At 40.3% G+C, this 25,940-nt stretch overlaps 1 protein-coding gene across 6 annotated transcripts in view; it reads left to right on the top strand.

Annotated features, from left to right (window-relative positions):
- CTNND2 (catenin delta 2) overlaps positions 1–25,940 on the top strand; it is a 936,097-nt gene that overhangs the window by 643,635 nt on the left and 266,522 nt on the right. For all 6 annotated transcript variants that reach the window (XM_019541636.1, XM_019541627.1, XM_019541621.1 and 3 more), the window contains one exon: positions 13,143–13,275. In XM_019541636.1, coding sequence (XP_019397181.1) covers positions 13,143–13,275 — 133 coding nt within the window. The remainder of the gene's footprint in view (positions 1–13,142; positions 13,276–25,940) is intronic.

Genomic DNA, 25,940 nt, shown 5'->3' with positions numbered 1-25,940 from the left:
TTCCTATTGTGGCTTTGTGTGGTCTGCAGAATCATTAGTGTTGGGGTGAAAAGAGGACAAGCTGGACTTTAGCTTACTGGACTCAAATTTATGAACACCTTGAATTAGCATTGGCAAGTCGGTCAATTGACTGCACATTTTTTGACCATTCAAAGATTATAGTAATTTTACAAATATAAACTACATTTTTGTTGTCTGCTTGACACAAATATGATTTTGTTTTTGACACATTTATTAATAGAAAAGTTGTGCTTTCTGTTATTATTAACTGAATAAATTAAAGAGTTTAATTCATTCCATTGATAAACAACATTTCATTTCATATTTCCTTTCAGGATCTAAATATGTTATTGCAGGATGTGTATGGGGTCTCTTCAGATTTCCTTGGGAAGTTTTTATTGGTACAAGAATCTAGACTTTTTTAGGGGCAAAAGAAATTCTGATAGAATAGAGGAAAAGCTTTAAGAAACTTAGTTAAATCTATTAATCTACCATGGAGGTAGAGCACACTCAGTTGTTTTCTACAATTTTTTAGTGCAACCACTGAAAGTTACTGTCTCCTTGGAGTAAATTAAATTTGGTATGACAGGAAATGGGAACATGCCAAAAATTTTGATTTGTAACCGTATATTATTTTTAATAAGGGACAAATAGCATTTTAATATACTCTGATTTCTGGGTAGTAAAAATCCCTTAATTAGTGTCTTAAAAAAAATAGCACATTTTTGCAACTGCACATGTTAATTGATGGTGTTCCTAAATTCCTAAATGTGCAGCTACCTTCCCTTAAAGTGAGTTTCAGGAGGAGCAATATTGATAGTAGAGTTGTATAAGTTTATTTTAATTAAATAGAATCATCATAACTGTATTGCAGGACAACCTTGAATGTATGTACCCTGCCCTCACAAATTAGTCATGTTGTAGATAGGGCAGTAATGCAGGATAATAAATAATAGAGGTGTGCGAAACAGGCTGAATTCGATTCAGATTTGACCCAAATCCGAGGACAGTGATTCAGTTTGTTGATTTGGATCACGGTCCTCATTCGACTTGGCTGAATCCAAATTAGAAGATTCAATGCTGATTTGGAGAATCAGTGATTCAGCCATAGACACAGCTTGAAATGTTTTTTCTATATACCTCGAGGAAGTAGGTGTGGCTTGTGAATGCTGCGATGGTGGGGCAGATGGAGTGTCCCACAGGAGGGTCCCTCGTGCACTCAGCCGTGTACCTGTAATTGGACTGAAAGTATTTCTGGTCCACTTCCAGGTCCACTGGTGAGTGTGTGGGGGACCTCGGCCACAGAGGGACCCTGGGTGCCCCTCCGGACCCAGGAGGTACCAATTGCCAAGCTGGGGGGAAGAGGGAGGGTCCCCCATACGCTCCACGGCAGACCCAGAAGTGCTTCTGGTCCACTACTGTGTCTGCTACCAAGCGTGCTGGGGATCCTTCCATGTTCCTGTGGGACACTCCATCCACCCCACTTTCTCAGCATTCACAAGTCACCTGGTACCATGAGGTATGTAGAAAAAACATTTAAAGCTGTGTCTATGTCCAAATCATCAAATCTCTCTGAATCAATTCAGAGGGTTCCAATTCGATTCAGAGAGATTAAAGGGTCCCCTGATTCAGTTAGGATTTGAAGTTTCGGCCGCCAAATCGGGCTGAATTTCCACTAAATTGAATCTGCTACTGAAGCTTCGTAAAGCCCTAATAAATGGGAGGTTTCTTTAATTAATGTTGTTGCTAGAGAACTCGCATTAAGTCTCCTCATCTTAATAAATCTTTTTAATTTAAGGGAAAGAAGTTTTAGAAACCCACATTTGGCTCACTGAGTAACTTTTTATTAAGTTGCAATGGTTTCTATGTTTCTTTTCCTTCAGCCTAGTTCTCATAATTGGTTATGTTAGAGTTTGAACCCCCAATATTAGAGGAGATGCAGAAACCAGAGGTCATTTGGTGGTCTGAACAACAGAACTACAGCTGGTATGATTGATATAAGAGGGAATAGTTTGTCATTGTACAACATCGAGTATGAAAATCTGACTAAGGATAGAACTGTATATAGTAACAGGTGACTTTTTGACCAAACAACTTAAGCACCCAGCTCAGTTGAAAATAACTCACATAGCTAATTCCATGCCTAACCCCTCTCAGACAAGTGCCCGACCATGTCTCTGAGCTCAGAGTTAATATTCCCCACAAAGAAAATATAATCAGAAAAAAGAAAATATAACCTTCTTAGCTGTAAAATAATAATCAGAAAAAAGAAAATATAACCTTCTTAGCTGTAAAATAATATTTCCTCCTATTTGTGCTCTTATTTCCTTTTCTCTGTACATCAAATGAAACATTATGTCTGTGATGAGAATGAATATCAAAGAAAAAGTTAGTGTAACCAAAATGGTAAATTTAATATTCTCTAATGTTCCAAAGTCCTTTAGCCAGCAAATGATTCTGCAACACATACTTCTCTTATAGTTTTAAGAAACCTATTAGCAGGGGAAAAAAACATATGGAGAAAACCTATGAGGTTGTACAACTACAGATTTGGCAGGATTTGTACATTTACTATATGCATTTAATTTTTTCTGACATTTTCTCTCTTCTGTCACAGACATGCAGACACAAGTGATTTAAATCTTTTTTACAATTTAATTACATTTAATTTAATACATCCCCCCCCCATGCATTTGCACAGGTTTAATAACAAGAAGACATTTTCTTTCTCTTTATTCTTTGTGCTGTAAATTTACATGTAGTCAGTTCAGACTATTTATGTAGTTCTTGGTTATATTGAACATATGCTTTCCTTCACAAAAGCTATGTCTGTAATGCTTTCCGTGTGTCTAGTATCAGGATTTCAGATGCTCTCCAAATAATCTGGACTAAACTGGGCATGTCTACATGTGCCCCTATGGCACCATTGTTAATGCACCAAAAGAAAGTACTAAATGATGGCTCAGTAACAGCCTATAGTGTGCCATACATGCAGCACATGGTTATTTTCAGCTGCTACATCACCATAGCGATGTGCTAAACTGAGGGAGTGCGTCACTATGGAAATGTAACTGAAGCATCATGGTTTTTGCCTGCACTGCATCACTTTAGCGTCATGTGTAGATGCGTCCACTGTAACACAATACTTTGTTCATGACTTTGTGAGCATAAGGAAATCAACACAGGCTTTTTTGTTCATTCTGCTTTTCCAGCAACAGAAAACACAAATACGTGCTACTATGTAGGAAAATTCCTTACAACATTTATCTTCCCTGGCACAAGAGAATCTCTATTTTGTGATTTGTTGATGAAAATTCTCTCTCATTATGACTCTAGTAAGAGAGAAGGTGCAGAGCATACATTTGTGTACAAAGGACCCGTTAGCAAACTTCCTTCAGTATATTCATTTTTTGTTTGTTTATGGCTTTTTATCTAAGCTAATCTAAACACTCTGGCTGGTGCCCTTTTAAATTCAAACGAATTCCCAGGTTATTTTTGTGTTCTCAAATGAATTTTAATTGCAGTAAATTTTCCCCTTAAACATTGGAGGAATATCGTTCTTTGATTTTCTCCCTGCTTTGATTAGTTTTATTTAGGTGTAGGTTGTTTGATTGTGTGCTGCTGTGATTTGTTTGTTCCCAGTACTACAATCAACACTCTAACTTTTCCTTTTGGAAATGATACAGAAAAAAAGCGTGGGAGAGGGTGGAGGGATCATCCAAGACTGCATTTATTACATTTCTGCAAAAAATACTGGGAAGATAGCTCTTTAGTTATCCATTCAGCAGAAAAAATGTCATTTTAGCCTGGCATCAATAAGAAATCTAGGCAAGATTATCTTTGTCTGTAGTTCAAATTGCCTCATCTTTTCCTTACAATACTACTTAATAAATGATAACTTCACTCACTGTCTCACACGTGTACTCCCTTGAAAGCAGGAATGCCAGGTAAAATTGATATCTAAAGATTCATAGAGATGTTTTCTTTTTCAGGGATGAGGACTTGGTGCTGCTTCACTCTTATGTTAAACATATGGTTCTTTACAGTAGGCATCTCTACAAATTCCTGCCCTAGGGAATGTTGCTAGGACTGGAATAGCAATCGGTGTCAATGCTTGTCAACGGCAACTGCTTGATCAGATGCGAATGTTATGCTCTAAGGAGATACATGACAAATAAGAATTCCAACTCCCTGGAAATTTGCTGTGACCAATAGATGAAAAATATATGAAGCCATCACACCTGCTTCTCAAATTCAGTGGAAAACTAGCATTTGAGATGTGTCCCTGCTACTCCAACTAGAAAGACACGTTTTTTATTTTAAATTACTCTTTTATCAAGGATTGTCACAATTCAAGCTCACATATTTGTAGCAGCTTTTTTCACCCCCAATCACAGCAGAACCCCGGTATAAATCTTGGCAGAATTGAAAGACCAATAATCCACTAGGTAGCAAAAACAGAGGTTACATGCATGAAAGACAACATTTCCACAAATTCCTTATTTTCTGCTGCAATGTGAAAGATGATATGGAGATTTAAAGCTGTATTCTGAAATCTGAGCCATGTTTAAGAATACAACCTGAACTCTTGAGAGGTTTACTCATGCAAAATTGAAAATGTCTTTGAACAGTTGAACCCTTGAACTAATACAGTATTTGGAAGATTGGTATAGAGATAATAAAGAATACACAGCAGTTCTACATACTTTACACATTGGTGCATAAATTACATCTCCAGAAACAGCCACAGTGAGATTTTTAAGTCATTCTTAAAATTTCAGATTGCTGGAACTCCAGGTCACACTATACTTGGCCATCCTCTTGACACTAAGAAACATTTAGGGAGTGGTGGGTTGACAGAGTATCATGGAGGTGATCAGTTAAAGAAAACTGCTAGAGAGTTAACAAAAGGTACACTAGAAAGCAGAGGTAATGAATGGGACCGGCTGTATTCAATTGTGGGACTTAGCAAAACCCAGAAGCAAATCCATACTATAAGTACACATGTGAATGTGAAACAGCGAAAAAGAATCCAGAACCTTTTCATTTACTATATAGGAGGAGTTTGTCCATAATGAAACCCATGTAAATCATATCTTAGTGTTCTTATAGTATCACTGAAAGCAATGTTATTTGATATTTAATGATCCATTTTTGAACTTTCTGTCAAATGTGAACAAAATCACCCAGCTAAGAATGTGTTTACCAGTCTCATTTAAGTATTTATGGGTTAAGTTTTCAGAAGTCCTCTCCACCCATGACTAAGGCCAGAATTTCAAAAAAAAATTTGAACTTCCATTGGGGCACCCAGTTGTAAGCTCCTTTAATGGTTCCTGCAGGTGTGGAACATTTTTGAAAATTTCAGCTCTGTGTACATGAAGGACAGCATATGGTGAAACCTAGGTACTAGTTAGTGGATTTATGAGGATGGCAGCTAACCCTCCCACCCACAAGAACAACAAATTGACCACATCCAGACCAGTGCGGACATTTAGTTCATTGGTAGTATTGAAGTAGCAATGAAGAAAGTTACCAGAGAAGGAGCTTCTTTTATTTCACGGCTTAGTCTAGATGTGGAACAACACTGGGAAGCCCTCATTTCATGGAACAGGTCTCACCTCTTTTTCCACTAAATTAGCATTACTGCTCTTATTCCAGAAATAAGAAGGATGTTTTTTGCTTCTTCAGTTTATGATTCTTGCTGATTTCAAGCGAGCATGTAATGCTAATAGTGCAGTGATTTTGCTAGTTAGCAATTTGCTGACTCTCTTCATGCTGTCACTGGAATGTTCTGTATATCAGGAGCTTTTTCGTATAGTGGTGTGGAGGATGGGCCTTTGCTACAGTCTCTCTTCAATACCACTTGTTTCCAGGAAGGTGGGGGGACACTGCAGTCACTTCCTTGAATACTCTGCCACTTTTCTTGGTAGCTAAATCATCCTGTATTTGGGCAACTCCCAATATATGCCTACCTTCACTAATCACTAAATGAGTTTCTGAACTTTCTGGAAAATTTAGTTTTTAAGCTATGCCCTGCCCTGCCTGATTTCAGACTAACAGAGATAACTACCTCACTATATTATCTAAAGGAGAGTTTTCTTTGCTGGTCAGTCCTTTTTTCTTCCTTTCTTTTTTAGGTTTTCTGTTTAACATCTTATTTGAAGTTATTATCCATCTAGGTCTGGAGTCCTTCTTTACAGCTTTTTTTGGTCTTGTTTGGTTATCGATTCTGGATAGTTTTTGCCCCTTTGATTTAAAGAAATTCCAAGCTTCTTCCAAATTCACGTCCTTGAGCTTTTCATTTGACTTCACTAACTACTTCTCTAAATTTCTCATTACATTTATAAAAAGTTAAGAAAGAAAAGCACAAGCTATTTTCCAATGTTTGAAATAACAGGTTGCCTACCAGAAATGCACACTTTTCTCAGAAATGAAATTGTTATGTTTTGGCTTTTTTTTCCCCTGAAAGAATTTTACCAAAACAGTAGTGAAGCTTTTAATTCTTGGAATAGAGGATTCACTGTGCTTGATGGGATGTTAATGTTGTTTTGGACGTTAATCAAAAAAGGCTTAAACTGTTGCCAAAAGTCTGATTTTTTTTCCCCATGTAACTCCAGCACTATTTAGAAATCACTAAAAATATAATCCTTACCCTTTTGGGGACCATCTGCTTTAAATGGCTATGCATATGGAGACTAAATATTTTAACTTTGTTTGTTTGTTCCTTATAAGCAGACAATAGTAAAGACCCATTGCTTGGGACTTCACATTTCTTTTGTGAAAGCTGATTGCCTTGACTGGATTTTCTGCATTATGTCCAGCACATAAAAATACTAATGCATGTACATGAGTAACTTCTGGTATCTGTTTACTCGCTATTCATGTGTTAAGACGGGTTGGCCCAAGAAGTGACTGGATCTGGCCCATAGTACAGGGAATCAGAAGCAAGACACATCCCCTTCTGCGTCCAATTCCATGCTGCTAATCCCCTCTGCATCCCTGCCTGCTGTGTCCCCCCTTCCCCTACAGCAGACACTGCTTGCAGGAGATAAGCTCTATTCCTCTTTCCATCCTTCCTCCTCACCTTTCTTTTCCCCTTCCCCTCTCTCCCTCTCTCTCTTCTCTACTCTACCAGAGAGGAGTGGTGGCTTAGGGCAGCAGCTAGGTCACAAGACCCCAGCCTGCTGCTCTAAATGGTTGCCAACCCTTAAGGTAAGGTATCTCTGTAGAGATACTAGGGGAAATGTATGTGCAGTCTTGCTTTCATACCTAAGTGCTTCATAAAGACTGAGGGTGCTGTGGCAACAACTAATGCAATTTTTGCTGAGGAAACTTTCAGTGAAAAAACTGGTGAACTAGCTAGGAAAACTGTGGATAATTCACAACCATTGGCCACGTCCCAGTTAATGTGTGTGGCTTGCAGTGCCTTAAAGCCTTTTGAGGTGTCATCAAATGTAAATAGTGCATGTTATTCTGTTCGCTGTGCTGCATATTGGCAGTGTGGCATCAAAATTAGATATCGAGAAATCCCGATATACAAAAAAACTGTACCAAAAAAAGTGGTGCAGTACACATGGATGTAGTGTGCACCTCCAGAAACCAGAGCCTGGCCAGCTAGACACATACTGTGGCTGCTGGCCAGGCTCTCAGCGGCCAGATCAATGCCACTGCTGCCCTGGGAGGCCTCCAGGACTCCAGATAAGGCTGCTGGCCCCAGCCTCCCCTACCCCTACCCAGGACAATTTACCGCATCCCAAAAAAAGCATGCAGGGGCATGCCCGAAGACAACTAGCAGTGGCACAAATATCCACTGCTGCTATTTGTCCCCGAAGAAACACATGTTCTTGCTCATGGGGATGTGCCCATTTTGTGCTTAGTGGAACAAAATCAAGTCTAGCGCTCGCCCATGGAACACAAGAACAATTTTCCTTGGAGTTCTGCATTTGGAAATGAGTATCTGGCAGCAAAATTTGGGATTAGGGGGAGATTCAGCCTGTTCTACTTACAAGTACCAGCTTGATGCCTGTGATTTTAAAAGGAACTTGTGCCATTATGGCTTGAGTAGAGACAGAAATACTGTGGGATGTCATATATCGACTCTCTTCTCAAATAATTTCTCTAGCCTTCATTCTGCTATCCAAAATATTTTACCTTATTTTACCCCTTTATGCCTTTTCTGAAATTCAAAATATTAGGCACTTTAAGGAACAAAACAAAACCTTCTCAGATAATTAATCCATGATCTCCTAATTCTCAGGATAATGTCATAAGCCTGAGACTGCTGAGTATTCTCCTTTCACTGACCAAGAGAGAGTGTGAGAATAACTCCAGTGGTTATGGCACTTACCTGGGCTGCAGGGCACTCAAGTTCCTTGCTCCAATGAATACACTAAGCAAAGTAGAACAGTGTCAACGAAAAAGATTGCAAGGACTACATCCTAGAGTAACCTTTCTTCAGGTATTAGGACAGTTTTCTGGAAGAGGGAGAGATGGGTTAAAATCTCCTCAGTCAAAGGAGAGAATTGAACCTGGGCACATGTGGCAGGGGGATTAAAGCAGTATACCATTTCTCCTCTTCCTCCTTGGTGGTTTTATGAAGAGTGTGTAAATGTAAGCCTTAATTTTCATTGTTTTGCATCTTTTTGCTGAAAGTGCCAAATGTGGAAATGAAAACTGGTGTTTGGTGCAAAATGAAAAAACAAAAAATATAATTGAAATGTGATCTGAACCTTTTTTTAAAGTGCTAGACTAGACTCACTAAATTAAAAAAATACTTATTTAGACAGTGCCATTGCCACACCGCTGAGGACATAGTCCTTTCTTGGCAAGGGATTCTTTAAAGTAACTTCCTTATAATCCACATGGAATCTAATGCTGCTTTCTTTTCTTCCCCTAAGCAGAAGTATATGTGATGCTCAGGGGTGGGTTCATAACTCAGTTTATGCCATCCTGGCACACTTTCTCAGTAACCTGAAAAGCATTTTCTCTCTATGAAGCGAGTAACTTAACAGTCTGGCATCCGCTAGCATCAGTACCATTGCAGTATAACCTATACCTATGCTGACATATATTACTGCTGATTTTTTACCAGATAGTTTTTCAAATCTTCATATGCCTTCTTACTTTAGTTATTCTCTTTGCTGGCAACAAGCAACTCCCACTGAAATCAGTGAGAGTTGTTCTTATTTTCTCAAAGACATAGTGGGTCTTTTAAGGTCAGTGGAACTATGCTTGATTTACATCGTTGAAGGGGATAACTGCAAGAGGTCCAACCTGTTGCTGTAGGACCTGTTAACATGTGATACCTTCCAAATAATACCAATATGGCAAAGCAAATATAGGAGAAAACTAACACTTCAAATAATAATGTTCCTTTCACTCATCCTTGTCAAGCTGTGAGTTGTTCATGGATTTGTGCTACCTGCTTGTCAAGTAGAATTCAGTACTCAACCAGAATTAACTTTCAGCTCCTTTCATATAAAAGGTCATAGCCAGAGCCCAAATAATCCATGGCTGTAATGTATGCCATGTCATCTGTCTCTAGTTGTAGAGGCTAAACTGTCTTTAACATTAATTAAATAAATAAAGGCCAGATCATCACTTAGCATAAAATGGTGTTATTCTATGTGAGCCAGTGGTGGTACACCAATTTACACTGATGGAGTTCTCAGCTAACTTCAGCCCATGTACTTGCAAACAAAAAATTTCAAGCATGTACTGAGTTTAAATCAATGTAGTGTTGTATGCTTGAGCCTGCCAACATTATGAAACAATAGGTTTGAGAGAAGTGTACTGCTGAATTCCTCCCACTGAGTGTTAATTTTGAAATCTGATGATGCATGTTTTGATGTCAACACTGGTAACTATTGCAGTCTTGATCAACTGATAATCACCTATTTTACTTATCCCACAAGTCCAAATGCTTCCAACTCCTCGGCTGCCTCAAGTCCAATTGTCCAGTGGAGAACTGCCAAAGCTTTTAGCTTCCCTTGACAGTTATACATTTCCAATACAAATACTGCAGAACATTGAACATTAAGAGTTCAGTGGCAGCATAAAAGAAATGAAATTCAACATAAAATTAAATGAGGTGGTATATTCTAGTGATTGTATTATTCCTTTTTATATTTAATTCAATGAAAATTCCAATATTAAGGCCTTTTAAAAGCTCATTTGCTGAGCTGGACAAATACAGAATGCAAGTCAAGCTTGCCATTGTATAAACAAGCTCTTGAATAGTTCTGCACAGTCTAAATTAACAATGAAGCAGCTGACATATGATTTGTTGCTGCATCCTTATGCTTTCTGAGTAATAAACAGTTCATGTGAAATTTAATATTTATCAGCTACATCAAACAAAGCCTGTTTTGTCTGAAAGGTAAAGCACAGAGTTCTGCATATATTTCTTTTGCATCTTATATTTATGTTGCTGGTCTTTGTAAGGATGCAACACAGAATGATACTTCGCAGTCTGACTGACAGATAATGCTACATGAGTTAGAACAGGAGAGAGATAAAAGCTAAGCCAAATAGGTGATACTAGAGTTTCAGTACAGCTCCTTGTTATTGCAGAATCTTTTTTTTTTTTTGTAGTAAAGATTGTTATTGCTTCAATTCATTATTGAGTACTGCTGTACTGTAAGTGTGAGTTGTCTGTTTTGATAAAGACAGACATCAAGGATGTGGACATTTTACCCAAACTGAGGTAGATTCACCTACAGTCAACTTCAGAGTCACAAAATTGCTGTGGTTCAGAAGGAAGGAGACTAATGACCATACGATTTCTGAATCTTTTTAAAATAGAACAGAATTCTGCATGAGCTTATACACCAGAGCAGATGGACCATTTTGGCAGTTCACCAAAAGAGAAGTGGTAGATACTTTGTACACAGTAACTCTAACCCCTCAGTGGTTGGAATAGCTACAACAAAAGGACCGGGTGCATTTATCCATACTTCTTGCTTATTGATGTAATCCCTCCTTCCCCTCCCCTCTCTCCCCCCCACCTCCCAATGGCACTTTAGCTTAATCTTCACATGCCCTCAAGTCTGAATGCCCAGCTCATGCCCAGAGGAGACATCGCATTAGTTGAACCTGGCTCGCCTAACACCTATAGAGATCAGATGCTTTAGTGGGGCTTTTTTGGCCCTTTTATATAATAGCTGATTGAATCACCTATTAGATAAAAGGGCCAAAAAGCCCCACTGAAGCACCCAGTCCATACAGATGCTGCAGAGCCAGGTCAAACTAACTCTGGTAAAGTACTTTTTCTTTTCCACGTCTCTCAGCAGCTACTGAATGTACAGACAAAGTGACAGTTTTGTATTCCGTTCATCATATGCATGGTTCATTTGTACTAAGCCCATTTACTCAGATTTTCTGTCACATTTGTATATTTGGACCTCAAAGTTGTATTAATCTGTTAGCTAGCACGTGCACAACTCTTTACCGAAGTCAGTGGAAGAAATAATGTCCGTACAAGGGCAAAATCCTGCTCCAAGGAGGCAAGCCATGTAAAATTTTCATCATGATTTTCTGAGAATTCCCCCTCCCCCCTCAATCTGATATTTTCATTTTGGTGAGGCCACCTATACATCTGAGTCCTGAGACTCAAAATAATTTCCAGAATGTGGTTTCCTTGAGAACAGAAAAGAGGTTCTGTCTCAGCTAACACAATCAGGTAGGCTAAGTACAGACAGCCAAAAAGCCCAAGGCAGAATCAATTCAATTTTTGCTGGTTCCTCTAAGCTGCATAGATTGAACCGATAATGAACTGGACTGACGTAGTTTCCAATTGGAAAAGGCTGGTGGAAATCTGCACTGATCCAGGTCAGTGGGTGGAGGGCAGGGGAGGGAGGGTGCTAGAGCACACCTCCCTGGGGCAGGTCCAGGGAGCCAACGGGAATTCCTCCCCTCCCCCATACAGTTGCTTGCCACAGGTGGGAGGGGGAAGGAGTTCCCTGAGCCAGTTGCCAGTCTGCACAGTCAGGCATGGGGACTCTTTCCCCAGGCCGGGGCATGCTTCCCAAGGAAGTGCCCCCCGCCATGACCCCATGCCCAGCTGCACAGGTGGGCACCAGGCCCAGGAGACTTCTTCTGTCTCCCACCTGCAGCAGCTCTGTGATAGCCCAGGGGCAGGGCTAGTAAGGTGCTGGGCTAGAGCAGCAAAAGTCAGCCATGTTCCAGTGGGCTGCCCTACGGGAGGTGGGAGGGGTTGTGAGGGAGGTGCAAAGCACCCTGGGAAGTTGGGGGACTGGAAGATAACTTGAGGCAGGCGGGGATGTGGGACAGAAGATAGACCAGTTTAAGCTAAATCAGTTAAGTCTTAAACTATATCCACCCAGATTTATCTTAACCAGTTTTGGCCATTTTGAAACTAAACTTCTGTTTTCTTACAGCTTTATACTTGTTTCCAGTCACTTAAACTGGTTTATGTTTAATTTCTGTCCCTAGCCTTAGAGCCAGTCCTTGAATGTGGTAAACACTTGCTGAGATTTGCTCAATGACCTTCAATTCCCTTGGTCTTATTTGCTGCTAAGGGCAGTCAGAATATCACAGAACCAAGTCTGTATATATTTTTAGCTTATTTGAGTTAAAAACAACATTTGTTGAGATTCAAAAGATACCAGGTATGTGAGATTGGTGCTTTAATCACTTTCAGTTTGTCCCTCAACAGCATGAATAAAAAACAATGCAAAAGTATGTAACAGTGTTCTGTAACAAAAAAAATCCCAGAATCAAAAATGCCTTTTCTACTGTCCATGACATTTGAAAGCAAGCTATTTGGGATTTTGCCCCTAACATGTTAAATTTTAACTTGGTGTGTGTGTGTATGTAAACGATTATTTTTGTCTCTCTTTATCAGGGCTTCTTGTAGTGCACTGAATTCAATTATTTTAAATCTTAAAAGAGGCACTGATGAGAGAATAAATCATTCAAATTAAGCCTGCATAACATTTTGCCAAGCTGCTAGAGTTTAAAAGGGACGATAAATTTTTTGTTTGTGTTCATGTTAGCACTGAAAATAACAAGAACTCTCTAGGATTAAGCTATATATTTCAATGGTGGATGAATGCATTTGATCCACTAATTCTGTGGTACCAGAATCTTTGTTGAGCCTGTTTTTGTTTATTTTTGTGCAGGGAGTTTGGATGGCGGGATCCTGAACTTCCAGAAGTTATACAGATGTTACAGCATCAGTTCCCCTCAGTACAGTCCAATGCTGCAGCCTACTTGCAGCATCTCTGTTTTGGAGACAATAAAATAAAAGCAGAGGTAAGACTCTTAGGGATTTGTTCTAAACTGACACTGTCTAGTTGATTACAACCACAGATGATTATACCTATTTGCAAAAGCACTATGAGGACAATCATGTATATATGTATATAACGTGTTGACTCAAGCTTTTAATTAAGTCATTTGCTACCATCAGACAAAGCATGAGTTGCATAATTTCTTTTGAGTCATCCACTTGGATTACTCATTTGTTTGGATTTGTTTATTTTAAATTGCATATGAGACATCTGAATGCCACATCAGTGGGTGTCCAATAAGCAACTAAGGTCATGAGCTTGCTCCCACTGATATCTATGGGGGTTTTGCTTTTGAGTTGAATGGAAGCAAGGCTGGGACTAAATAAAATAAATATATCAAATAAATAACTAAAGTACACTAACAGAATCCAAACAGAATCAAGAATGCGGGTGGCTGAAACATGTGCTTCAAGCAAAAAAAAAATAAGGTTCTGGTTCAAATTCAGCTTCATTTATGCTAAAACACTAAAGAAATAATTCCATTGTGTTCAATAGGAGATTGAACAGGGAACAGGTATATGCCAAATATGTTGCTTTGTTGTTTCACCCAAAGTTTAGAAGATGATTATAATGCAAGTGAAACCTGAAAACTGAATGGCTTGGTATAAATTCTGCCTTACACATCATCCACATATACCCTGATAATGTAAAGCCTGATATCCAGCCTTGGCTGATCTATACTTAGTTCTCTCTTGATTTTGGGAGCCCGGAGGAGCAAGGTAATACAGCACTTGGGCTGCTCTTAAAATTCTGCTGGCTGTTAATAGGTTTCTACAGTGTTGTGGCAGTGCAGCATTGCTCCAGTCACCACTCTCCCCTTCCACATTCCCTATACATCTTTTCATGCCCTCTTCACTTCCCCCTGGTATTCCTCCATGCTGGGGGCTGTTCCCAGGTGGGAAAGCCTTTGGCGTTTTTGCATTGCCTGAGCATCACAGTAAGACTGCATGGGGTCAAAGGATCTGTCCCATCATTTTTATAAATTAAAAAAATAGTTGTTGGATGATTAAAATAAGAGAGTGTTCTATGCCTTAAAGGAGATCTTTACTGCCATTGTTGTTACAAGCTTTAGATGTACTTTTTTCCGTCTTACTCTCTTCTCTCATTCCAACTCAGCATCTTAGTCTTTCATTAAAACAATCAATTCATCTCTCAAAAAGATAGTTAAATGATTACAACATTTTATTCATGTACAACCACTGCTTCGTCTTATTAGTCATAGATTAGGAGCCCTTGCACAGCTGCCCAACTTGAGGGAAGAAAGTTGTTTCTTTTACTGCCAAGTATTTGAGGAAAGCTGTTAGGAGACTAGCTGTTGTAGTTCTGACCTGCCCCATGAGGACATCAGCCTTTGACTACAGTTTAAGGCTTCAGAGTAATGATCTTGGTGTTCTTTGTGAGTAAATGCGTGGGTGGGTGTATGCACTAGGGCTGTGTGAAGCTTCAGTCCCCAATTTGATTCGGTGGAGATTCAGCCTGATTCAGTGGCTGAATCTCTGAATCTGAATCGAATCAGGAGACTCTGAATCTCTCTGAATCAATTCAGAGGGTTCCAATTGGATTCAGAGAGATTAAAGGAAGATTCAGAGATTCAGCCATAGACACAGCTTTAAGCGTTTTTTCTACATACCTCGAGGTACTAGGTGGCTCATGAATGCTGCGATGCTGGGGCAGATGGAGCGTCCCACAGGAGCATGGGAAGCTCCCCAGTGCACTCAGCAGCAGACCCAGAAGCGGACCAGAAGCACTTCTGGTCCACTTCTGGGTCTGCTGAGGAGACTAGAAAGGTGTTAGTAGCCCTTGGGATAAATTGGGACTAATAACATTTGGGGTAAGTACAGATCTTGGGGAGGTTACATCAAACTTAAAATAGTCATCCAATCTAAGGTGGGTGGGGCTAGCAGGAGGGCTGGGAGGATCAGCAGGGCAAGTAGGCCTGTGGGAAGGATTGGGGGGTCTGCAGGGGCATGGGGTGCAGGCAGCATCCACACAGGAATTAGGGGGGCAAGCGGGATCTGTGGGGGAATTAGAGGAGCAGACAGGGTCTGTGGGGGTGTTGCTGGGGTCCAGGAGGGTTTGGTGGGATCAGAGGGGCTTGTGGGGGATTGGAAGGTGGGGTTGGAGGGGACCAGAGGTTACTTATCCCCCTGACCCTCCCCCAGCAAACCTACATACCCATCCTCCCCACACTGGGACTTACTTCCTCGGCTCTTGACATTTGTAAACACTGATACAACTGGCACTGGCACTGATACAACTGGCACTGGAATCTAAGTATAACATATACCAAATTTTGTCTTTAAAATAGTCAGAATGATGACCAATCATTCATCTCAGCTGACAACCCTTTCATGGTGTCTGTTCCTCAGGTGACTACAAATTTGCCCTAGTCCTGTCTGAGTGTGGTGGATCTGACAATATACATACAGTTATTCCTAGGTGCTTTGTGGATCAGGATATTTTGATCTGGAGGGGAGTGTCATCTTAAATTCCAGTCAATTAACAAAAAAGTTAAAATAGTTATTATTTTACCTGCGTTTAAGCTCCCTGCCAATTTTTAGTGGTTTTACAAGTATATCTCCTTTTTTCAAAAGTTTTTCTCTCCCATTCCCTCTCCTCCCCTCCCACACATACTCCTTCTCCCTTTCCCCCAGGACACAAATGGAAAAAAGCAAACAAGCAAGAAAGAAAAAGTGTACTAATAATGCTGTCAAATGCACATAGTAAATACAAAGGAAAGGGAAAAAAGGTCAATATTTTTTCATTATTCCTTTTCAGTTACAATAATCATAAGTTCTCCATGTAACTCTACTAAGAAAAAACAAGTTTCAGAGACAATTTTAATTATTAACTTGCTAATGTCCTTTTTAAGAAACCCACATTGTTTCCCAAATTCAAAGACCTGATCAGTTTTTTTCACAAGAACAAGTACAAGGCTTAAGTTAAGAATACCTGAATCTCTAATTTAGTAGCTGTTCTTTTCTCCAGTGAGATTTTCAGATGCCCTTGTCCTAGCTAGCTAAAAGGACATTCAACAAAGAGGATTACTGTTTCCTGCAAAGAGGCCTCAGGGTGGCTGCATAGGTGTCAAAAGCCATTTACTCACTCACAGAACACTTGCTGTGTGCACAGTGGGTCTTATTTTTATAGGAAGATTTTCATTTTTCCCTTCCAACTCTCCTAATGGTACATCAATATTGAGGCAGAATAAATAACAATGAATTTATATTTCTGAAGAAAATGTTGCTATTGGCATTTCCATTTCTCTTCTTTGCAACAGTTAAAAATACATCCAAGGGTTATTGCCTTTTTAAACTAGGATCGAGTTAATCTTTCCATTTCTGCAGGTGCAACTTTTACTCAAAGTTTCCCTCAGTTTGCCCCTTTGCATTTGTGTGTCTTTTCTGTCTCCTTAGCCATGGCTGATCCAATGGCCATGAGCCCTATGAAACATTTTTGGTTAGTAACACTTCTCGTTAGTCCTCTGTTCCTGCCCTCCCCTGCTTGCTACTTAGGTGGTTTTAGAATCATCCAAGTGGAGTTGAAGATGCCTAGTTTATATAACAGTAAGTGACAGATGGGCTTTTGTCTGCTCTAGTGGGTGGTAACTAGTTAATAATGCAACATCTCACCTGGAAAAGTGAGGACAGAACATTCAGAAAAAAAATAAAACACTACACTCCAATGTGTGACTCTTCGATTTACCATCTCTCACATTGTCCATATCCCAGCACACTTTGGAGAGCCAAATGATACATTTATTGAGTGCATAACTATAACTGTGGAGAGAGCAATTAAAACTCAAAGGCAAGGGAGGAAAGACAGGTTTTCAGCTCAGAATTGAAAACGAATGGAGAGCTGATGAGGCGGAAAGATACAGGAAGGCTCTTCCAGATGGCAGTTGCTACTGGGGAGAAAGCTCTCACACCAACAATGGTGCGATTGTATAGAAAGACAGAGAGTAGCTGGTCCTAGACAACCAGAGGGAACAAGGAGAGGAGGTGGAAAAAGAGAAGCATTTTAAAGTAGTCAGCAAAGAATTTTTTTTTAAGGAGCATTTTCTATTAAACACAGGATTCATTCTTCTGAAGCAATTTCTCTTCCTTTAAAGGCTTCTAGCTCCTTTGTATGAGGTTACTATATAAAAGGATTGAATTGTGCAGTTTCACACACCAACACCATTTTGCTCTCATGGAAAGTGGCTACCAGCCATCAGCTGCAAAGGTATAACAGGTCACTAAGGGTTTTGGCACTGATGACTCCTTTCTCTAAGATGGGAAATTAATTTCAGCTTTCAAAGACATCGCACTCAGTGCTAGAAGATACCACACCATTAAATTGTTTAAAAATGGAAAATAAATGGTAGTGACTATTAAAGCATCCTTCCTACTGCATTTCTTGGCTTCCTTAGTAAACACTGCTGGATCTGACTGCCTGCTTTTTACCTGAGAGGGCATACATATATCTCCTTTTCCTGTACACTAACTTAAAAATAAAGGATCCCAGATTTTCCTGTACGATGATGCCACACTAAATACAAAGTGACTGTAAGTTGTGAATGTTTATTTCCCCTGCCTGCTTAAAACCATTATTCACATTTATTTTTACTTAAATCTTTAGCCTTTTTTCCTGGAGTTTCTTTGATCGATCCTTTCATATAAATTTAAAACCCTTTACCTTATTGCACATTCTTCTGTATTTCTGGAAGTGTGCACAGATTGTTTCAGTAACCTTGTGCTTAACTTCATTATTTCTACAGTTGAGTCCCATGTTTGTGGCATCTGAATGGGTACATATCCACGTTCATCATCCAAGTTAATCTTTGTTGTTACGGTTTGAATGTCTTATTCATAATCTTATTCATGATCATTCATTCAAGATCATTCATTCAAAGGCCTGTTGCCTTTTTACTGCAGTTCACAGGGCTCCCTTTTTGGGGGTGCAGTTCTTCTTTTAAGGATGTGGGTAACTCTTTTTAAAAGCAAAGGGCACCAGTTCAGTAAACCCAAACTTCTTCCATTCAGAAGCAGAGCTTCCTGCAGTATTTCTTGCTGTGCGGAATTTCATGTTAATAATACAGGCAAAATCATTTTTGATTCAGAGGTGATCAGCAACTGTCACTAATCTATAGGCTGCTGTAATGTTTCACTCCTAATTAGTACAGGCAGGTGGGGAATTACTGAATCCAAGTCTGCCCTAACTGTTATTGATTTCAAACTCCTAGTGAACAATGGAGGAGGTTGCAGTACTAGCTTCTCCAACATCTGGTGGCGCTGGATTCAAAGAGCATCTCATGATGTTGCTGATATTATAAATCGTGTAACCATGATTGAATATTTGTTATGTATGTTACTGGAGTATCTAAGGCCCAACTGAGAATAGTTCCTGCTGGTGGCAGTTAATGGGCAAACAGAATAAGTAGCAGTCTCTGCCCCAAAGAGTTTTAATACACAAGCAAAAGGTAGGAGATGTTATAAGCAGGACGGGCTGAGTGAAACAGGCACGTGAGTCCATGTGGCAGAGGACCAGTCAGTCATCAGTAGGAGGAGAAAGTTCAACATGAAAACATGGCAGTTCAACAACTTTGGGACCATTTGAGGTTCTAAAGAATGTGTCTTTCATTCTCTCAGGATACTGGCCTGAGTGGAATATAAGATTACTTTAGTATGGTGAACAAAGATACCACATAGATGCCTTTATACATCTTCTAGATTCCATTAACCATCCTGGTTTGTTGACCTGCTTGCTTAACACTGATTGAATAATTCTATTCTTTATTTTCCAAGAGATCCATAGGGTGGTTTGGGACAAGTGCTCATCTGCTTGGAAGGTCTCCTGAGTCTGGTTCTGCACAGTTCTGCTTGGTTTCTCTCTGTTCCCCTTCTTGCTCAACAAATAGGTGATGCCACTGGAGAAAAGAGTATGGTCTTTTTTGACAAAAGGATGAAACACTCTTCCTCCCTCCACCTTTACCCTTCTAAAGTAGGTATTCTCAATATAGGGCATTTGCTTTGTCTGCTGAGGAGACTGTAATAGGTTCCATGGTCATCCAAGGCACAATGTACACTTTTTTTTGCCTGGGGAGAATTGTGGTATAGATTTTGTCATTAGTTTATGCTGAAGTATCTTGTGGGTTTCATAGATTTCATAGACATTAGGGCTGGAAGGGACCTCGGAAGATCATCGAGTCCAGCTCCGTGCCCCAGGGCCAGGAAGTCAGCTGGGGTCATAGGATCCCAGCAAGATAAACATCCAAATTTCTCTTGAACGTGTTCAAGTAGATGCTTAAACCACCTCCAATGGCAGGCTATTCCAGACCTTGGGGGCTCGAACAGTAAAGAAGTTCTTCCTTATGTCCAGCCTGAAATGGTCTTGCAGGAGTTTATAACTGTTCGACCTCATCATCCCTTGGGGCACTCTGGTGAACAAACATTCCCCCAGATCCTGATGAACACCCCTTATAAACTTATAAGGCCATCAGATCACCCCTGAGCCTGTGTTTTTCCAGGCTGAAGACTCCCATGGTTCTTCTGGTAAGATGTGCTTTCTTTATAGGTTGCATAGGGACCAGAAACCCTCTGTGGTGCTTGCATTTTTTAGTAAATATTAAAATCAAATGTTCTAACATAGATTTTCTTCATGTGCACAGTGGGTAAGTTAGCATCACTGTAATAGTCATAGCTTGAAACAACGTGACTTTTTTCATGTTAAATCCTAACTATAATCAGGACCCTGCATCCCTCTTGACATGAAATCTTTACTAGAACCCTTCCAGAGCAGCTGTTTGCCCCCCATGCATGTTTATGTGCAGTTGTCATTCAAAATGGGCATCAGCAAGTGTGTCTACACAAGATGCTGACTACGCAGTAGCCAGAAAATACTGCGCAGTATCATGGCACAGCATGGACAGTGCAAATATGCGACTATGAAATATTATTAGATTACTGTGCAGTAGTGTCACCTAAAAGGCATTTGCTGGTACTGCTGCACTCTAACTCTGGTTACTGTGCATTCATTTAGCACTTGCTAATACAAGTACTAAATAAATGAGCAGTAATGACTGCAGTAGTGTGTCGTGTAGATGGGCCCAATATATGCCTAATTATGCTTGCCTAAAACTGGATATCAGCTATCTGGGTGTGATTCCCCTTTGTAGTGCACTTTGTACAGTAATTTACACCAGTGTAAAGAGGATGTAAAACAATACCTTTCTGGCCAGATAGCTGCTTACTTCTCATCTGCATTCATTTTCTACCGATACAAATTACTATACAAGATGTAAAGCACTGGAGCAGCAGACACTGCCCTTAGTAAAGAGCAGCATTTCAGTCACAGTGGTAAGAAAACTCATTTCTGGATCTTTACATTTTATTGTACTTATATTTCTCAACTCCTGCTTTTCTTTTCTTGCTTTTCTTTAATGAATTCTCTAAGGAATTGCTCATTGAAGGATTATTTGTTTTTCAATTTAGATTTTTTGAGTTTTACCTCCCAGTTCTTAAAATGTTGATATTTTTGTATTTTGTTAGTGTTGATTGAGTTTCTGGAGGCTGGAGTATTTCTCCTTCTTTGACTTTTACTTTTTAGGCATTTCTCTACCAAATTAACCAAGCTCTTACTGAAAACAGAGTACTAAACCAAAGATGCAACTGATGACAGCTTTTCCATCCAGTTATACATCTTTGACGCTAACAGAAGTTAGTATGCTACATACCTACATGGTGTAATATATATGTGCCTAATCAAGTCAGCAGTTCCCCATGTCTTGGGAAAGGCATAGGAAAGCCACTTGTGAAGTTTTTTTTTTTTTTTTTTTTTTTTAACTGTTTTGTCTCAAATACTAGATGAGGTTTTTTTTCCCCCAGTCAGCATGGAGAAAAAAGCTCCTCATCTTACGTATGCATACAAGAAAACCTCATTAAATGATTGCCTATCATTAAACTGCTGCCAAAAGCAGCATGTGCTCTGTAATGGAAACCAATTATGAGGATGATTAAATGCAACCAACACTGAACATGACCATAACACACATGGCCCATATTGGACAAACATAACACTGACAAACCCTTTTTGTGTGTGTGTGGCCCTTGTGTGGCCTGGAGGCACTGCAAAATCAGGCTGGCACTGGGAGGCCCAGAGCCAGCCCCAACACTCTCCCTTTGGTGCCAGAACTGCTTGATCTTTGTCAAAAGGCCAAGATGCCAATGGGAAGCTGCCACTTTTTTTAACATTTTGTGTCTCAGGCCAAATCAGCCAAATCAATTCTGAATTCTATCAACTGAGCAGAGTTTAATTGTTCAAATCTATGTGGCATTACCACTGGCAAGTATCCTACCTCCCAGACTCATCTTTTATGTATTTATTTATTTTTAAGATGTATTAATACTGTTCATTCCTCTGCTTAGACTACAAACTGTCCAGAACGGACAACATCTCAAAATACAGAGGTTCATACTCTAGTGTCTGGATCCACTGACTGAGCTCTGAACACTATTGCAATGCTAATGATAAATAATTCCACAGTATACCAGACTTACTGCGAATAATTTGATCATAATTGTTGGTCCTGCTTTCTTTCATTCTCCAACAAAACGTTTACGTGGCCATAGCAGTGCCAAATCTTGTTCCTTTTAGTTTAGCTGTTGATCTGTATGTCAGACATATGCCCATTATTATAGGTAACCTATACTCCATAGGATCCTCACTCTTTCATGAATTTAGATTCAGAATGCAGCCTTGGATCAAGCTATTTTCTGCTGCTAAGTCAGGAAGCTTCTTTAAAGATAGTCTGTGGTTTCCGCATGACAGGTTACAACCAGTGCTTCTCAGGCCACTCGGAATATGGTTAGGGGTACAACAGCTGTAGCACCTTCCAGTGAAACCTTAGGTGATAAGGAGCTTTTGTAAGCAACCCTAAACCACCCTTTCTTCTTGTTTTCCTCCCTCTTCTTCTGCTAGTAGAGGAAGGAAAACAAAGGGGGCAGGTAGGACTAAGAAAGATCACTCAGTGCTTTGATTGACTTCTTGTTGGCACTGTGGTATGGGAACAGTCAGCATAATTTAAAAGAAGATTAGCAGACCAGAAAGGTTTCTTAAAGTCACCTTTCCCCACTTTCTCTTTGGCTGAGTAAAGCATAAGTTCAGTACAGCGGAGAAGCAAGCCCTAAAATTTTCATTCAGTTTAGAACACAAAAGTCCTTTTACCTGTGGTCACCTCCCCCCACCCCTTGTGATAGTAAAACCATGCTCTTGATTCTCTGTCATCTTTCCTTCTCTGAGTTGCAATAGATTTTATTAAAAGCAATCTCCTCCCTCTGCTGTTTCTGGTTATTACTTTTTATTTACTTGCTTACATTTTATCATGTCTATAGAACTCTTATTTTCTTTCTCTGCATCCTTCCACTTTATTTACCCTGGCAATCAAGGACTCAAGTTTTATTTCTAAGCATAGGAAAGTGGATTACAAATGATCTATTTTCTCATAGTAAACCACCAACCTTCTCTGCACTCTAAGTCAAGTCCTGCTCTGTCTGTAGACATGTGAGAGTAAATTTCACAGCCCTGTAGTATCTACAACATTAATTTGAGATATTTAATTTGTCTACTCTGCACATGCTTTCATGCTCTGTTAACTTTACCATACAACTCCTGGATCTGCTCATGGTTTGGACTGGGTCACCCCTGAGGTCCTTCCAGCCATATATTATTCCTCTTTAATTGTAAACAGTATAAGCGTAAGTACAAATACACATTCACCTTGGAAGACAGATCCTGAAATATCTCTCTACTCTCCTGTAGAGTTTTTCCATTGTTGTTTATCATTTAAATAAACAGGTGAGAAAATGATGGAGTTCTTGAGCTTTAACTTAATATTAGTAATGTTTCATGCATTTCTAAAGCTCTTATTGCTCTCTGATCCTAACATGGTATATTGATCCCTGCTGCACATCCAAAGGATACACTCAGTTGACCTGAGCTATTTATTAATGCCTATTGAAATACATCAGTCTGAGCACTTTGCTAATAATTTCCAGGAACACAATTAAGTAGAAGATGTTAACTTTACTCATTTGTGCTTTTCTGAAAAACAAACAAAAAACCCTCAGAAAATTCATTCTGAAATGGAACATTTTGAAGCATGCCATTCAGAGATGTTTCTGAACTGATGAAATATTATTCTCTGTTCAGCTTGGCAAATTAGTTCATGCAGTATAATTACATGACATTTGTTTCTTTGGAGGAGAACAAAGCACATTTCTTTGTTTCATATGCGACCTTTACTTTTATCAATGTTGAGTATTAATAAATGTCATCAAGTGCACTGTATTGTGTCCCCGGGCTATGCTTTTACATCACAGGAGGAAGGGTGCTTTCCTCTCAGCCCCACTTTCATGATCACTATTGTAATTCCATCCTCAGGTCCCCAATAGTAATGCAGCTGACCTATAAAAATCACACAACACATACTCTGGGTAGCTCCTTTGGCACAGGAATATCAAAATACACTGTGGTTGTTAACTAAGGAAACCTAAAAACGCCCCAGCACAGTAGGTAAGGAATTTTGTTAAAGTGATAGTTGGCCAAATACATGGCAGGGCTGGAAAGTCAGGCCCTGCTCTGTCCCTGAGATAGAACTTCCTCTTTTGGGGCCCTTTTACATATGCTCCAGGAGTTGTGGTGGCAGTGGCACTTGAACTAAAGCTCATTCAATGAACTAATGCATGACATGCAGGAGGCTGCTGGAGCATGGCAATAATGTATCTATAACATTAATTTGAGATATTTAATTTGTCTACTCTGCACATGCTTTCATGCTCTGTTAACTTTACCATACAACTCCTGGATCTGCTCATGGTTTGGACTGGGTCACCCTTGAGGTCCTTCCAGCCATATATTATTCCTCTTTAATTGTAAACAGTATAAGCGTAGTGCAAATACACATTCACCTTGGAAGACAGATCCTGAAATATCTCTTTACTCTCCTGAAGAGTATTGCCATGCTCCAGCAGACTCAATAAATCAAGTCTACTCCAATGTGCTGAAATTGCAGCATGTTGGAGCAGCCTCCATGCTTGTGTAAAGGCACTCTCTAAGGCTAGCTATAGACAGTGCACTTTTTCTAGTTTACATGGTTGGAAACTGGTTTATCTCCATAACAAAACAGAAGTTTGAGGCAAACAGACCGGCTTCAAAATGATGGATCTTGGTCTAAGATAGACCTGGATCCATGTAGTATCAGACTTACTTGAGCTGGGTTGGACCAGTGCCAGGTCTGTTCACAAATCAAGGTAGGTTTCTATATGCCAGTAACCTGGTAGCCTGGTCCTTGTGTGCCCCCCCCATTGCAGGGAGCTGTGACTTGGCTGCTCTAACACAGTACCTGGCCAGCTCTCTACCTATCAGCCAAGTAGGACAGAGGTGGGGGGAGTAGGGCTCGTGAACTGCTGTGGGGAGGTGGTGCCAGTGGCACACCCTTCATTCCTGGCTGAGTTGGGGGGGGCACAATGTCCCTGCCCTGTTCTGAGCTCTGAGACCCTTCATTGCAGTAGCGCTGGGGCAGGGACACTCAGGACAGGGCAGGGAAGTCAGGGTGCTCCCCTGAGACTGCCTCTTCCCAGCAGCTCATGAGCTCCGCTCCCCCCCACCTCTGTCCTGCCTGGGGCGTGAGCCCCACGCCCCAACCTGGACAAAGCCTGCAGACCCCCATGCTGCCAAGCAGAGACAAGCACACCTCCCTCCATTGTGTGCAGGTAGCTGACAGCTGCTTGAAAAATGACAGGGCAGCCAGGGAAGATGTGTGCTTGACAGCCAATGAGTGATGGGGCAGCTGCTTGACTGTGCTCAGGTGCCCTCAGTAATGTCCATCCCACTGGGAGGTGTGCGAAGGAAGCCCCTGCCTTCTGGCCTCAGCAAGTGAAGGTCTCTGCCTGCCTTCTGCAGCCAAAAAGTGAACGTGAGTTCTGTTCATTTATGGCCCAATCTGCACAGCTTAGAACAACCTGCCTGGATTAGATAGATATTTTCCACCTCAGGCTTTTTGGCTGTCTGTACTTAGCACTGACTGACTGTGTGTACATGTATGCATCTGCTTCTCCCACATCTATCTCCAAGCCTTTTTTTCTCCTTTCATGCTGCCTGGCCTGGTCCAACAAGCCACTTCCCAGTTTTCTTTTGAGTCCTTCTTTATGGTTTGTTTCTTGTTTAGTGCTTGCGAGGAACCACTAATAATTGTAATTTAAAATGAAAAACAAATCTAATTTGACATCTAATGCATCAAGAAGTGCAAATGTGAAGATGGGGTAACCCCATACTCTTATTGCTGTTCCCCTTTTCCACCCTACGTAACTGTTTGTGCCCCTTACAGCACTATGTCTGCAAGATCTTGCCAGTTTTAACTGTGCCTTTCTCTAGAGCCCAGCACTCTTGGGTGCTAATTGTCAAAGTATCATCATATCTTTTTTCCAGATCAGACCTGATAATGATTTTTACCCATAAGTTCTCTTTGACTGACATTTGAAATGCATCTTGTAGTGGCTTGGAAAGTTAATACCCTGCCCCTGTCCTTTCAGGCTTAGTCAAGATGTTGAGAGCCAGAGCCATATTAGAAGAACGAGGCAGTGCCTTATG

The sequence above is a fragment of the Crocodylus porosus genome, unplaced genomic scaffold (assembly GCF_001723895.1).
Source record: "Crocodylus porosus isolate Cpor-Errol unplaced genomic scaffold, CroPor_comp1, whole genome shotgun sequence".
NCBI lineage: Eukaryota > Metazoa > Chordata > Crocodylia > Crocodylidae > Crocodylus > Crocodylus porosus.
Note: the sequence above shows the minus strand (reverse complement) of the source record. Positions and strands in the feature narration are given on the sequence as shown.